A 17,788-nucleotide genomic window follows, 5' to 3' on the forward strand; every position below is an offset into this window, starting at 1 on the left:
ATGGTGACACATCATTCTAACACATGCATTCATCAAGAAGGGAACAACTACAATCAGAATTAAGAATACAAAGTGTTCAACTGAATATCGCTATCAGTATTCTTAACATGTCTACCATGTCTTACACAGCTCTGCTGTAGCTCCATCGGCGTAAAGCCATATCCCTGGATAGAGAGGTCGTGTGAACGTGGTTTTAACTGTGTGGAGGAGGGTCATTGTGTCAGAAACACTGTAGAAGGACAGGGTGCCTGCCTTGTGATCCAGATACACCCCCACTCTGGAGGAGGCAGGCCCTGACACTGTAGTGACAACACTGTTGTGGCTGAACCAGCAGCCGTTACCAACGCACCGTAAACACCAGGATGTATCATTGAATCCAAATTCGGTCCGTCTGACTCTGTCGGTGTCTTTATAACAGACTGCTATATCAGCCCCTCCACCACTCCTCTCTACCTCCCAGTAACGACGTTCAGACAGACCCTCTGTACACAACACCTGAGGATAGCCCCCTACAAATCTCTCTGCATTATCAGGGTAAGGTTGTTGTTGTTGTGTTAAAGTCACCTTCCTCTTCTCCTCTGACAGGGAGAGACGTTTGTGTATTGTGTTCACGTCCAGAGACAGAGGACAGGAATCTGTGAGAACACACGACAAAAGAAAATCCAAACCTCATCAACCTCATTGTGTTTAGAGTTAATAATTATCTCAGATAATAACATTTCAGATTGAAACGTCAACGTTCAGAAACAACACCAACTTGGACTCACATCGTAAGAAGTCCTTCCTGGTCTGAGGCTCCGCTGGATGTAAAACATCAACTGCATACTCTGGAGACACAAGAAAACAGTAAACGTCGTCATACTGAAGGATGGATTCAACTGAAGTTCCAAAAAGTTAAAGCTATTATAGCTCGAGTCGATAGTAATCATTGCTTTAGTAAACAGAAAATACATGTTCAGGTGGGTTACAAATTTCAACCAATCAGGAGAGAGAACTCCTCAAGATCGTCAAATACTAATAATCTCATCTCTCCTTTGAGTAATATTATTGTTGCTTAATTCTTATTTTACTGTCCAATCTGGACTGATGTGTACCATCAGTCTGTTCTAGTTCAAACATCTCCACTTGCCTTCTGGCTTCATCCATCCATGTTTACTATGAAAAACAAGAAACACTTTTAAATCTCACCCATCTCTGGCCAAGTTGTCGTCAGGATGTTGTCCAGTTGGTCTCTCAGACCAGACACGACATCAGTCACATCTGTGAAGGACCTCAGAGGACCGACGACCACACTGGATGAGACTGGAGATACAGTGGAACTGGAGAGAGACTGGAAACTCTGGAGAGAGACAAGCAGAGAGACCAGTAAACCACTTTAGACAGATCCGGTCATCCGATCATCAATGATGATCATCAGTGCCCATACCCGAAGGCGGGGTTGGCGAAAGGGCCTTTCTGTGTGGAGTTTGCATGTTCTCCCCGTGCCCCCTAGGGTAGGTAGGTACCCTCACAAAACTGCCTCGCCCTGGCCAGCTGGGGCGCCTGATGGAGGGGAAAGGAACTGGTTGGAATAACGCGTTCCTTCCACGCGCTACGTCCAACCAGGGAAGCTCGCCCCTGTCAGGTGTAAAGGAGCAACTTGGACACTCAGGCATGAAGGAAGCATGAGTTCAAGTCCGTTGCTCTCCCCTTGTCCCCCATATATGGGGACTAGGTTGGTGGAGGGTGTGTAGAGCCCAGGATCACATTAGATGATTGACACAGGGATGAAAAATGAGTTACAAAATCGTGGGATCAAAAAAAATATATATAAAAAAATAATAAGATGATCAATAGATCAGTGCATTGATCACAATATTGTAGAGTTGAGCTGATGTTCTTGTTGTTTATCCCATTCTGAACGGGAACCCATTTTGGTGTTAGCATCATGTCGTGCTTTAGCTATTGAAAAATAGCAGATCTACAAGCTCATAGCGAGCCACTGAGTGGCGCGCTACGAGCTTGTAGGTCTGCTATTTTTGAAAAATCGAAGAACGACTGACATTTTTAGAATCTGATCTCAGGTCAGAATGGGTTAATCAGACCAGTGTTTGTCCAGTGGAAACCTCGTATGAATCTGATCTCAGGTCAGAATGGGTTAATCAGACCAGTGTGTGTCCAGTGGAAACCTCGTGTGAATCTGATCTCAGGTCAGAATGGGTTATTTGTGAACGCTGACGCGTTTCGGCAGAGCCTTCTTCAGAGCAGACTAAAACGTGACGAAACACATTTTATTTTGGAGTGCTGCTTATTCCATTTAGTTGGTTTATGAGTTATAAGTTATTTTAAAGCTGAGCTCCCACTGCCTTAAACAAAGGGCAGTCTCCAGAGGAAGCACACCTGTATTACATATATTATATATATGTAATATTATATAATTATAACTATATTATATACACACCTGTTTTTTATTTCTTTATGCTGATCATTTAGGTCTGCTAGTTTTGGATTATTATTTTTTTAATGGAAACAATCGTGCACTAAAATGATTATCTAAAATTATTGTGATTAGGCGATTATGTAATAATTTGTACAATAATACTAGTATTATTAACTACCAGCATGAATAATGGCATGTTATGCCATGTCAAGTACTCCACTATAATGTAATACATTAAATTATAACGTATTTTAATCACTTCATGGAATGGAATATGAAATATGAAGCCGATTTGTTCTTTCAGAACCAAAGTGTCAAAAAGCCACGTGTGGAACCTGAATGAATGTGTTGTCCTCAGTGTTGGACAGCTCCTCCAGCTCAGCATGTCTCCTCTCCAGCTGATCCAGGGTCTGTTCCAGCTGTTTCAGGAGAGCCTCAGTCTGAGCCACGGCATTCTGCTGCTGACCTCTGATCAGTTGTTCGAGCTCGCCACGTCTTCTCTCAATGGAGACCATCATCTCACTGAAGATCCTGTCACTGACCAGCACTGCAGAGCTCTCCTACACACACACACACACACACACACACACACACACACGCGCGCGCACAATATATTTTATACGTTGGCTGTTTTCAAGCTCATATCATGTCACATGGTGCCGCAATAGCGCAATACGAGCTTGTAGGTTTGCTATTTTTTTAAACAGTCAGGATTGAAGACATTTTTAGAATCTGATCTCAGGTCAGAATGGAAAACTGTCAGGATGTAGAGGACATTTTTAGAATCTGATCTCAGGTCAGAATGGAAAACTGTCAGGATGTAGAAGACCTTTTTAGAATCTGATCTCAGGTCAGAATGGGTTAAATTGTTTTGAGAACCACTCACGTTCAGGGCCTCCAAGAACCGCGTGTGGTCTTTCAGCTCGTTCTTCTTCTCCTGGATCTTCTGCTGGACTTCCTCCTGACTCGTCGCCAGCTGTTTCTGCAAGAAGCAGGAAGAGATACAGTTTGGTTTGTAAACATTCTGGATAAGATGAAGCCTGTCAGTCCTTGAAATGTAAGCTCACAGTGCATCGCTTTGTGTTTGTGCCCTGCTGCGAGCTTGTTTTAAATCTGCTATTTGTTTAACATCTCTAAAAAATAATGTATTTTGTGTCTTCAAGTGATGGTGGTGGTGCTACTGTACCTGTTTCTCTGCCCTCTCTGCAGCAGCTGACACCGTGTCATGGCCCTTGTGATCATCCATGGTGCACAGATAGCAGATGGACTGTTGGTCTGTGCGACAGAACACCTCCATCAGCTTGTCATGACTGGAGCACATCTTCTCCTGCAGTTTGTCGGTGGCCGGGACCAGATTGTGCTTCTTCCAAGTAGAAACATTGTAGTGAGGCTGGAGGTGAGTTTCACAGTAAGAGGCCAGACACGTCAGACAAGACATGAGAGCTTTGCGACGTCTGGCTCCGGTGCAGACATCACAGGCCACGTCTGTTGGAGCGGCGTACAGCGGAGCAGCGGAGGAGGCAGCAGGAGACTGCTGAGCTCCTGCACTGCTCAGCTTCATCACCAGCTGGAAGTAAAGAGAAGAGGAGGGGAGGTCACTCACCCAGGAGACATTCAACACAGTCATTGTGAGCTTCATGGTGATAAATGCATCGCAACGTTATTTTAACACAGGTTCTGAACTTTGGAACTTAGAGTTGCCTTGTTAGAAATGTAGCTTACAATGTACGCATTTAGCAGACACTCTTAACCACTACTAGGTTTGCCCTAAATGAATGACAACCCCGGGTGGCAGCTAGTGGCTCAGGGCTAGAGTGACGAAGTGTCCTTGAGCAAGACTCTGAACCCCAAATTGCTCCCGATGTGCAGGTTGGTGCCTTTCATGGTTTCCTCCAGCATCGGTGTGAGAATGTGTGTGTGTGAATGCACCATTTACAAGCCAAGAATAGGGGCACTAGGGTTTAATGATTAACCAGTGCAGTGACTATAACAAAGTCAAAGATCAGAGTAAATTACCCTAGTCAACAGAACAAAGTGCTATAATACCATCAAACCCGTTTAAACCAGTGGTTGTCAAATGAATAATCATGCATTTGTCCACAGACTCCCCTCCCATCTCAAAATACTTTTGCCAGGGACCCTCATAAAAGATTTATGTCATTGCATATGGTGTTCAGATATGCATTGTGAGCTTGTAGATCTGCAATGTTCAAATAGCTGATGTACCGTTTACAGTGGTTAAACAGACTGTGATCATGCTCTATTATCAACACATTTTTATGGCCCTTTAACTGCCTCATGGACCCCTGGGGGTCCCCAGGCCCCACTTTGAGAACCTAAAAAAGTCATGCTTAGTATTTATGGACAAACAATGTAGACTATAGGCTATAATTATCAACATAAACATACTATGTGAACAAATAATAGCCTACACAGTCACAGCATGTTCATAGTAGAACTGCTGTGGCCGAAAATGGAGTTTCATGTGTGGCAGTGTTGTTTTTGGCAGCAAATTTCTATTTTAGTTTAGTCATAGTCTTTGGACTGAAACTTGGATTTTAGTCGAATAAATCTACAGTTGATTTAGTCGACTAAAATGTATTTTGGCGGGTCTTGATGCCGTCGTAATGAGTGTTTTTACACTTGCTGAAAATATTTTCAGCATGCAACCAAGTGTAAAATGACTTATACTGGATCGCTTGTCCACTAGTCCCTTCCTAACATTTTAGTCTAGGTTTTATTTGTCGACGAAATTGTCAGTATATTTAGTCTTAGTTTTAGTCATCATAGCTTAGTTTATTTAGTTTCCATTTGTTTTTGTCAGCGAAAATAGGTAGTCGACGAAAACACGGATTGTGTGGTTGTAGCCTCGGAAACCCAGACGTTTTTATTTCCAGGGAGGAAAAAAAAGTCTGGGTCTGAGTCGACTTCAATTCGGCATAGAGTAGCGCAAACATTGCTCACTCTCTGTTGATTTCTGATTGTCTGCACCTTTGTAAAATTGACATACACACGCACACATGTACACACACACGCTCCTCTCTCTCTGTCGCTCTAAGTAGGCTAATTAGTCTCATGTCGCGCAGCTGCGCATATATTGCCTATGCCATAAAAAGCATAGGTGAGTTCCAGGCTAGTGTGGTTGTAACTTTGTAAGGTCATCTTACCTCAGCCAGCAAGGTATTCTTTTTCAAAACGGGTCTAGGACTGAAGCTCTCTCGGCACTTGGGACAGCAGTAGACTCCAGTGTCATCATACTGGTCCCAGTGACCCTCGATACAGCCGCTGCAGTAACTGTGTCCACAGTTTAGAGCCACTGGTTCCTTCAGAATGTCCAGACAGATAGTACAGCAGAACTGCAGGTCCTGGTCCTGGTCACATCCCTGTTGTTGTTCTGCCATTTCACTGACGACCACGTTCACACACTGAGAGAAAGCACAACACAACACTTTGGTTTACTCTGACGGGGAGAGAGAAAACACAGCTCTGAGTTTCATTTCTTCTGAAGAGAGCTGGGAGAGGCCTCCTTTTAATACTCTATTGGAGAGGCTAAGAGGGTGTGGCTTCCTGGATATTTGCGGGGTTTTTTAAAGAGACAGTGAATGAATGTGTATTTCACAAACAGGTTCAGCAAGGAAGCCTGGTGACGCTGCCATCATTTTTTTTAAATATGTATTTCACAGGAATTAAAACAGTTCCTGAAACAGAATTATGATTACATATTGCATTACATTATGTCACCTTCTTTGTTAGTTATCTGCTCATGTTAGTCCCCTAGTCTATCCTGGTGTTATTGACTGACAATGCTTTATTGGGTCGTCCACTCACAGTTAGCCTAAGTTGTGCTTGAAAATGTACTGTAATTCCGCAAACTGTTAATACATACTTCAATCAATCAATCAATCAATCATGTACTAAAATATCTAAAACCACATATTACACACATAAAGACCCCCAGGAAAGTGTTCTAAAGCTCCTAAACGTCATTAACATATATTTTTTATTTCAAGGACCCCCAGTTTGACATGCATTAGTCTACGGACCTCCATTTAATGGAATTTCTATCTCTGAGATCCCAATTGATATTGTAAAATCAATGTAATTTAACAAATGGAACAAAATGGAAGCGTTAGGGTCCATTTGTACACGCTCTGAGTTACAGACCCATAAGAACCGTTAGGGTCCATTTGTACACGCTCTGAGTTACAGACCCATAAGAGTCCATGAAAGTTTCACTTTCCACCCGACTTTGGAACCAACTATTCAAATATATAGAAATATTAACATTAATTTGTATATTACATTGATTCTAGTGCTAGACAGACAAATATGTCAGACATTTTTAAGTTATTACTTTTTATACTTCCCCTTCAACTAAACGTTATTAAATAAGAATGGCGGGAATGCTTTAAGCAGTTCAAAGACACACACAAAAAAAACACAGTTTTCCCAGTTTATTTAAAAAAAACCTGTTATTTCAACGTTTGTTTGGAAATGAAAGAAAGCCTTCAGTACAGTACCACAGGACCGTTTTTTCCACACATAATAACTTCACATCAATGACAATTATGGAACAAATGGATACAGTGTACACTTGAGTAGATATGTCAGAAACGTGTGTTTGTCATTTGTAACGCATTAGCCGTGTAAGGGATTGTAATTGCATTGAAAAATAACTCCAATTTAGACTAGACATATTTTTACTCAATATTTCAGAATTATGCCCCCCAAAGGCAAAATATATACTTTGACCTCTTAATTATTTTGAAGTAATTAAAAAATAAATATTTTCTATTTTTTACAGGAAACAGTAGTATGACATACACGAAAAACAAAACGCCATCAGCCTTCAATATGTGCAAACTGCAAAAAAAGGTAGCAAATTATACGGGCGGTCCAGAGAACAAAAGTTGTTAAGTGTTAAAATAATAGTGTTAATAATAATAAAGGCATGAATATTAGAACGAGGCGAACAGGCAGCCGTTATAGTCAAAATGAATGTTGTTGTCGGGGTATTGAATTCACAACCGAATGGCTTCAGTTTTACAGAAAATAAAATAAAATAAAACTTCCTTTCTTACGAGGAAACAATATGAAAGCAGAACAAATGTATATATATAACTGGAATGAATTTGTAGAATAAATAAAAGATGCGGTGAATGATTCTCATTTACAAACAATTATTGTCACAACTTTTCCCCCCACAAACATTATGCTTGCAATGATCTTTATGTACTATACTGTATTATAATAAACATTATGCTTGCAATGATCTTTATATATATATATATATATATATATATATATATATATATATATATATATATATATATATATATGTATACAGTATGAACAATGATCTTCTTCCACTGACGTTTTTCCACATGAGAAATATCACAGTTCATGCTCAGAAACCAAGCAAAAAAAAATGCTCATGTTTAAACAATAGTATCATCAATATTTGGGCTAGAACATCAGTGAGAAGCAGACAAACCTATGCCTACTGCTTTGAATGCAAATATATCACCGTCCCAATGAGTGACGTCTCAAGCCTTTGCATTGATTCATTGGGCAGCGGTGGACGAACGGTTTGTGGAGCGGTCTTGATATCGTGAAGGTCGCTATAGTTCGTATCCCCCGGACCGGCACGTTCAAATTATACCACCGCTGAAGTGCCCTTTATGGACAAGGCATTGAACCCGCTACCATGAAATGTTCTCTATGAGCAGGGCCTGGCTGTAAACACGTTCTGGAGCTTATAGTCCAGTTACCCTGCAGGGTAAACATAGTACCTTTACTTTCCTTAGTCCAGTTACCCTGCAGGGTAAACATAGTAGGCCTACCTTTCCTTTCCTTAGTCCAGTTACCCTGCAGGGTAAACATAGTACCTTTCCTTTCCTTAGCAGTTTGTAGTTTTAGTTTTAGTTTTAGCCGGTTTAGTTTTAGCCCCTACATTAAGATGTTAGATCGTCAAGAAGAGACGTCCGCCTACCGATACGGTAGGCACGACGGACAATCTCTGGACCGTCTGGCGAGGCGAGACCCCTTTACCTCGACATTGTTGGAGTCATTAATAAGTCAGTCACGAGTACAGTATGTCTGATGGATTGCGGTCGGGTCACACGAGACGGCAGACCAGGTTCAAACTGGAGCAGCCTTACTTTTATTAAGGTCACATCCACAGAACGGCCACTCAGTGCAGTCTAGTCTAGCCAGGGGTATGTGGAGTTATTTTCTTTCACATGGTGGTTTGTATGAAAGGCAACAGTCAGTACTGTTTGTTTGGACCACAGCAGAGACCCTCGTCCAGTCGGTACCGCTTGGACCACAGCAGAGACCCTCGTCCAGTCGGTACCGCTTGGACCACAGCAGAGACCCTCGTCCAGTCGGTACCGCTTGGACCACAGCAGAGACCCTCGTCCAAGTTCACGCAGATGCACATCAAACATACACACACACACACACACACACACACACACACACACACACACACACACACACACACACCAAAAGCCGGAGGAATGAGGAATTAAAACTTTGTTCCAAAAAGAATAATTATTAGAACAATGACTATGACAAACAGGATCAAAATGACCAGCATCTTTCTGTTTTTCTTCTGGTACTGTTCAGCCTGCAAGGAGAATAACACAAAAAATAAAAACACACAAAAAGTCAAACACTGTAGTGAAATAAACCGTTATGGTGCATTTCCACCATGCTAGAATGCTTTCTTAACTTTATTTGTAGTCGTTACGTCCCCACCAAAGAGGTCCAGGTGTTATTTTGTGCAAAAGTGCATTATTGGCCAATGATGAATATGGATCAGATAAGGTACACGGGCAGACACAGTTAGAACATGCAAACTGTGGTAACTTCATAGAAAGAGTAATCTGCGTAGAGTTATTTACAATCAGGTCTGTACATACAATGTCTCTGTTAGGAGCTGTCAAGACCCCAGGGGGTCACGGGACAGTTCTAATCTTGATGAAATATCTCAACTGTGTTCAGGGAGCTTCCTGCTCTGCTATACAATGTATTTGTGATTCAATCAGTTAGACCTGTTAATAATACATTACATTCTACCTTTGTGACATTATGTGTTAAATAAGGTTCCGCATACCTTATAATATAGTATTGATATTTAGTTAGTCCTATTGATATAAACCGTATAGTCACTGTGCCACATGAGCTACATGCCAGATGTCCCGCCTACCTCTTACAGGCAGATCCGGTGAAAGCAACAATCTGATTGGCTCCCATAGAGAGGAGGCAGCCTGTTTGAATCCGGAGGGGGGACTTTGTGAAGTGAATATAATTATGGCAATGTTTGGGACCACTGTTTTGTGTTCACATAGACTGGCTACTACAGGGTTTCCTGCACAATGTTGTTGGCATGGCGCTGTGCCATGCTTGAAATAAATCGCGCCATGCCAAGCTTAAAAAAAAAAAAAAAAGATATGTGATATGAAATGTCCAGTACCTCCCCTGTGCCTCCCCAAGTGCCACCCCAGTGTCTGCCCATGCAGTGCCCCCCAGTGTCTCCCCAGTGTCCCCCTGAGTGCCTCCCTGAGTGCCTCCCCAGTGCCTGCAGTGCCTCCCCAGTGTCTCCTCAGTGCCTCCCCAGTGACGTCCCAGTGCCTCCCCAATGTCGTCCCAGTGCCTCCCCACAGTGTCCCCCTGAGTGCCTCCCCAGTTTTCCCCTGAGTGCCTCCCCAGTGTCTCTCCAGTGCCTCCCCAGTTTGCCCCTGAGTGCCTCCCCAGTTTGGCCCTGAGTGCCTCCCCAGTGTCTCTCCAGTGCCTCCCCAGTTTGCCCCTGAGTGCCTCCCCAGTGCCTCCCTACTGTCTCCCCAGTTGTGAGCTTGTAGATCAGCTATTTTCAGCATGCAACCAAGTGTAAAATGACTTATACTGGATCGCTTGTCCACTAGTCCCTTCCTAACATTTTAGTCTAGGTTTTATTTGTCGACGAAATTGTCAGTATTTTTAGTCTTAGTTTTAGTCATCGTAGCTTAGTTTTCATTTAGTTTCCATTTGTTTTTGTCAATGAAAATAGGTATAGTCGACGAAAACAACACTGATTGTGTGGTTGTAGCCTCGTAAACCCAGACGTTTTTATTTTTGACATACACACCCACACATGTACACACACACGCTCCTCTCTCTCTCTGTCGCTCACTCGCTCTAAGTAATTAGTCTCATGGCACAACAAGGGTTTTTAGTAGCAGGCTGTTTACAAACAGTGTACTGGTTGGCACAATAACAGGACTTCATAGGTCGGCAATAATACGGCAGCAGTACAGGTTAACTCACACTAGTACTAGTACTACTGTCTCTTTGGTGGGTGAGTCTGTCCGTGAGGGTCGGGTGTAGACGGAGCATTCCTCGGTACGTCCACACTCATTGAACACCGGAACAGATCTGTCTTAAACGAGGCGGGCTGAACAGAATATCCACAACTCTCCGAGGCTGAGAGCCAATAGCAACAGATTACGTCTAGTAAACACACACATCATAGGCTGTGGGCCCCGCGTCCCACCTCTCTCTCTCGAATACCGGACTTCTCGCCTCGGCGAGTGGACTTCACCTTTGGCGAGTGACCTTCCCCTTTTGCCGAGAAGTCTTTACTTTCCGAGGCGAGTCGCCAAGACCAATCGCCCCAGAAAGTGAAGCCTTCTCGGCAAAAGGGGAAGACCACTCGACTTACCACCACTTACCACTCGAATTTACTCGACTGCTTCGGATGTAAATTCATTCTGGACTTTCTGAGCATGCTCATTTAGTCATTTCCATTGCGCTCCAATTCCAAGGCGCTCATATCCAAGGCGCACCGAGGAGTTTGCACACAAAGTGCGTTATTTCTTGCATTTTGCAGCTCCGAAATCCCCCCCCAAAAACGTGGAGCAGGCTGCAGTATGCAGTGATGATTGATGACCCCCCTGGTCTGTGAGTGTTCAAAGATACAACCGTCCCGAGTTGATCATGATCACGCATCGGGGACTCACAGAAAGACAGTGGAGAGAGCAATGCCGTCAGCCCGCGCACGCACGCACGCACACACACACACACACACACACACACACACACACACACACACACACACACACACACACACACACACGCAGTCCCAAGAATACGCTATTATGTGGGGCACATTGTCAGCCTGTAGATCAGCTCTACACAATGTATGCCTACCTATACGTGCAATCACTGCAATGCATTGTGCAAAGACGAAGCACAAATAAATGTTTTACTGCTTCGTGTGTGTGTGTGTGTGTGTGTGTGTGTGTGTGTGTGTGTGTGAAGAAGCCTTTCTAACCAACGTGTGTTAGGTACCTTTTTACCCCTAAATGCATGGCTTGAATCAGCCGTGCACTGATGTGAAAGAGTCAAAACTTTACCAACAGAAAGTCAGGGGAAAAAATACCTTAGACGTGTGTTATGATCCTTCCACTTTTAAGAAGATCACACCAGGATTTGTACTACACTATGTCTTCACATTCAATATTTGAGCTGTTCTTCTAACAACAATGTCATGGATTGATCAAATTATATAAACGACGGATTTTACCCGCATGGATGTCATGGATTGATCAAATAATATAAAAGACGGATTTAGCACAGTAGCTAGCAAAGGCTGCAGTTGCTGAAAGTGAAGAAAACACTCGTCAAAAGGGGAAGTCCACTCGCCAAAAGGTGAAGACATTTCGCCCCGGGCCCAGTGAAGACCCTTTTGGCGAGTGGACTTCCCCTTTTGGCGAGTCGCCTAGACCAATTGCCCAGACTGCTCGCATCATCGACCGAGATGGACTCCCTTCACAGACTATAGCTACAAGGATAGGGGAAAACAAAGGTCAAAGGTCATATGAATGTATAAGGTGAAAGAAGTGAACAACGTATGGCAGTGCTCTGTCTGTCTGTGTTTGTTACATATGTAATATTATGTTGATTTTGTTTATTATTGTCATTGTTAATATTACTACTGACATGTAGGCTATACATGTGTAGGCCAGGCCTAATGCTTTATTGGGTCGTCCACTCACACAGTGAACAGTTTTTGTATCGAGTTGTGCTTGAAATGTTCTGTAATTCTGCAAACTGTTAATACATACTTCAATCAATCAATCATGTACTAAAGGGTTGTTAAATATTAATATTATTATTAAATATACGTTGAGAACATCCAGCATTGAGGCAACACATTAATTACACTTAGTATAATCTATGGTTTAATTATAACAGACTCTAATGGGGCGATCTGGTTTAGTACCAAGTTAACAGATTAACTAAACATCCAGCATTGAGGCAACACATTAATTCACTTAGTATAATCTATGGTTTAATTATAACAGACTCTAATGGGGCGATCTGGTTTAGTACCAAGTTAACAGATTAACTAAACATCCAGCATTGAGGCAACACATTAATTACACTTAGTATAATCTATGGTTTAATTATAACAGACTCTAATGGGGCGATCTGGTTTAGTACCAAGTTAACAGATTAACTAAACATCCAGCATTGAGGCAACACATTAATTACACTTAGTATAATCTATGGTTTAATTATAACAGACTCTAATGGGTCCATCTGGTTTAGTACCAAGTTAACAGATTAACTAAACATCCAGCATTGAGGCAACACATTAATTACACTTAGTATAATCTATGGTTTAATTATAACAGACTCTAATGGGTCGATCTGGTTTAGTACCAAGTTAACAGATTAACTAAACATCCAGCATTGAGGCAACACATTAATTACACTTAGTATAATCTATGGTTTAATTATAACAGACTCTAATGGGTCGATCTGGTTTAGTACCAAGTTAACAGATTAACTAAACATCCAGCATTGAGGCAACACATTAATTACACTTAGTATAATCTATGGTTTAATTATAACAGACTCTAATGGGTCGATCTGGTTTAGTACCAAGTTAACAGATTAACTAAACATCCAGCATTGAGGCAACACATTAATTACACTTAGTATAATCTATGGTTTAATTATAACAGACTCTAATGGGTCGATCTGGTTTAGTACCAAGTTAACAGATTAACTAAACATCCAGCATTGAGGCAACACATTAATTCACTTAGTATAATCTATGGTTTAATTATAACAGACTCTAATGGGTCCATCTGGTTTAGTACCAAGTTAACAGATTAACTAAACATCCAGCATTGAGGCAACACATTAATTACACTTAGTATAATCTATGGTTTAATTATAACAGACTCTAATGGGTCGATCTGGTTTAGTACCAAGTTAACAGATTAACTAAACATCCAGCATTGAGGCAACACATTAATTACACTTAGTATAATCTATGGTTTAATTATAACAGACTCTAATGGGTCGATCTGGTTTAGTACCAAGTTAACAGAACATCCAGCATTGAGGCAACACATTAATTACACTTAGTATAATCTATGGTTTAATTATAACAGACTCTAATGGGTCGGTCTGGTTTAGTACCAAGTTAACAGATTAACTAAACATCCAGCATTGAGGCAACACATTAATTACACTTAGTATAATCTATGGTTTAATTATAACAGACTCTAATGGGGCGATCTGGTTTAGTACCAAGTTAACAGATTAACTAAACATCCAGCATTGAGGCAACACATTAATTACACTTAGTATAATCTATGGTTTAATTATAACAGACTCTAATGGGTCGATCTGGTTTAGTACCAAGTTAACAGATTAACTAAACATCCAGCATTGAGGCAACACATTAATTACACTTAGTATAATCTATGGTTTAATTATAACAGACTCTAATGGGGCGATCTGGTTTAGTACCAAGTTAACAGATTAACTAAACATCCAGCATTGAGGCAACACATTAATTACACTTAGTATAATCTATGGTTTAATTATAACAGACTCTAATGGGGCGATCTGGTTTAGTACCAAGTTAACAGATTAACTAAACATCCAGCATTGAGGCAACACATTAATTACACTTAGTATAATCTATGGTTTAATTATAACAGACTCTAATGGGTCCATCTGGTTTAGTACCAAGTTAACAGATTAACTAAACATCCAGCATTGAGGCAACACATTAATTACACTTAGTATAATCTATGGTTTAATTATAACAGACTCTAATGGGTCCATCTGGTTTAGTACCAAGTTAACAGATTAACTAAACATCCAGCATTGAGGCAACACATTAATTACACTTAGTATAATCTATGGTTTAATTATAACAGACTCTAATGGGTCGGTCTGGTTTAGTACCAAGTTAACAGATTAACTAAACATCCAGCATTGAGGCAACACATTAATTACACTTAGTATAATCTATGGTTTAATTATAACAGACTCTAATGGGGCGATCTGGTTTAGTACCAAGTTAACAGATTAACTAAACATCCAGCATTGAGGCAACACATTAATTACACTTAGTATAATCTATGGTTTAATTATAACAGACTCTAATGGGGCGATCTGGTTTAGTACCAAGTTAACAGATTAACTAAACATCCAGCATTGAGGCAACACATTAATTACACTTAGTATAATCTATGGTTTAATTATAACAGACTCTAATGGGTCCATCTGGTTTAGTACCAAGTTAACAGATTAACTAAACATCCAGCATTGAGGCAACACATTAATTACACTTAGTATAATCTATGGTTTAATTATAACAGACTCTAATGGGGCGATCTGGTTTAGTACCAAGTTAACAGATTAACTAAACATCCAGCATTGAGGCAACACATTAATTACACTTAGTATAATCTATGGTTTAATTATAACAGACTCTAATGGGTCGATCTGGTTTAGTACCAAGTTAACAGATTAACTAAACATCCAGCATTGAGGCAACACATTAATTACACTTAGTATAATCTATGGTTTAATTATAACAGACTCTAATGGGTCCATCTGGTTTAGTACCAAGTTAACAGATTAACTAAACATCCAGCATTGAGGCAACACATTAATTACACTTAGTATAATCTATGGTTTAATTATAACAGACTCTAATGGGGCGATCTGGTTTAGTACCAAGTTAACAGATTAACTAAACATCCAGCATTGAGGCAACACATTAATTACACTTAGTATAATCTATGGTTTAATTATAACAGACTCTAATGGGTCGATCTGGTTTAGTACCAAGTTAACAGATTAACTAAACATCCAGCATTGAGGCAACACATTAATTACACTTAGTATAATCTATGGTTTAATTATAACAGACTCTAATGGGTCGATCTGGTTTAGTACCAAGTTAACAGAACATCCAGCATTGAGGCAACACATTAATTACACTTAGTATAATCTATGGTTTAATTATAACAGACTCTAATGGGGCGATCTGGTTTAGTACCAAGTTAACAGATTAACTAAACATCCAGCATTGAGGCAACACATTAATTACACTTAGTATAATCTATGGTTTAATTATAACAGACTCTAATGGGGCGATCTGGTTTAGTACCAAGTTAACAGATTAACTAAACATCCAGCATTGAGGCAACACATTAATTACACTTAGTATAATCTATGGTTTAATTATAACAGACTCTAATGGGGCGATCTGGTTTAGTACCAAGTTAACAGATTAACTAAACATCCAGCATTGAGGCAACACATTAATTACACTTAGTATAATCTATGGTTTAATTATAACAGACTCTAATGGGTCCATCTGGTTTAGTACCAAGTTAACAGATTAACTAAACATCCAGCATTGAGGCAACACATTAATTACACTTAGTATAATCTATGGTTTAATTATAACAGACTCTAATGGGGCGATCTGGTTTAGTACCAAGTTAACAGATTAACTAAACATCCAGCATTGAGGCAACACATTAATTACACTTAGTATAATCTATGGTTTAATTATAACAGACTCTAATGGGGCGATCTGGTTTAGTACCAAGTTAACAGATTAACTAAACATCCAGCATTGAGGCAACACATTAATTACACTTAGTATAATCTATGGTTTAATTATAACAGACTCTAATGGGTCCATCTGGTTTAGTACCAAGTTAACAGATTAACTAAACATCCAGCATTGAGGCAACACATTAATTACACTTAGTATAATCTATGGTTTAATTATAACAGACTCTAATGGGTCGATCTGGTTTAGTACCAAGTTAACAGATTAACTAAACATCCAGCATTGAGGCAACACATTAATTACACTTAGTATAATCTATGGTTTAATTATAACAGACTCTAATGGGTCGATCTGGTTTAGTACCAAGTTAACAGATTAACTAAACATCCAGCATTGAGGCAACACATTAATTACACTTAGTATAATCTATGGTTTAATTATAACAGACTCTAATGGGTCGATCTGGTTTAGTACCAAGTTAACAGATTAACTAAACATCCAGCATTGAGGCAACACATTAATTACACTTAGTATAATCTATGGTTTAATTATAACAGACTCTAATGGGGCGATCTGGTTTAGTACCAAGTTAACAGATTAACTAAACATCCAGCATTGAGGCAACACATTAATTACACTTAGTATAATCTATGGTTTAATTATAACAGACTCTAATGGGTCGATCTGGTTTAGTACCAAGTTAACAGAACATCCAGCATTGAGGCAACACATTAATTACACTTAGTATAATCTATGGTTTAATTATAACAGACTCTAATGGGTCGGTCTGGTTTAGTACCAAGTTAACAGATTAACTAAACATCCAGCATTGAGGCAACACATTAATTACACTTAGTATAATCTATGGTTTAATTATAACAGACTCTAATGGGGCGATCTGGTTTAGTACCAAGTTAACAGATTAACTAAACATCCAGCATTGAGGCAACACATTAATTACACTTAGTATAATCTATGGTTTAATTATAACAGACTCTAATGGGTCGATCTGGTTTAGTACCAAGTTAACAGATTAACTAAACATCCAGCATTGAGGCAACACATTAATTACACTTAGTATAATCTATGGTTTAATTATAACAGACTCTAATGGGTCGATCTGGTTTAGTACCAAGTTAACAGAACATCCAGCATTGAGGCAACACATTAATTACACTTAGTATAATCTATGGTTTAATTATAACAGACTCTAATGGGGCGATCTGGTTTAGTACCAAGTTAACAGATTAACTAAACATCCAGCATTGAGGCAACACATTAATTACACTTAGTATAATCTATGGTTTAATTATAACAGACTCTAATGGGGCGATCTGGTTTAGTACCAAGTTAACAGATTAACTAAACATCCAGCATTGAGGCAACACATTAATTACACTTAGTATAATCTATGGTTTAATTATAACAGACTCTAATGGGGCGATCTGGTTTAGTACCAAGTTAACAGATTAACTAAACATCCAGCA

General features: G+C 40.0%; 1 protein-coding gene across 1 annotated transcript; it reads right to left on the reverse strand.

Annotated features, from left to right (window-relative positions):
• LOC308326252 (tripartite motif-containing protein 16-like) lies at nt 1-5,858 on the reverse strand. The gene is made up of 7 exons (XM_080779059.1): nt 5,587-5,858; nt 3,606-3,986; nt 3,306-3,401; nt 2,755-2,979; nt 1,189-1,339; nt 768-827; nt 1-635 (listed from the first exon to the last, which is right to left on the reverse strand). The coding sequence occupies exons 1-7, from the start codon at nt 5,818-5,820 to the stop codon at nt 112-114; spliced, it is 1,671 nt and encodes a 556-aa protein (XP_080635185.1). The 5' UTR covers nt 5,821-5,858; the 3' UTR covers nt 1-111.
• Between the last annotated feature and the right edge of the window lie 11,930 nt (nt 5,859-17,788).

The sequence above is a fragment of the Protomyctophum bolini genome (assembly GCF_963924005.1).
Source record: "Protomyctophum bolini genome assembly, chromosome: 2".
Lineage (NCBI taxonomy): Eukaryota > Metazoa > Chordata > Actinopteri > Myctophiformes > Myctophidae > Protomyctophum > Protomyctophum bolini.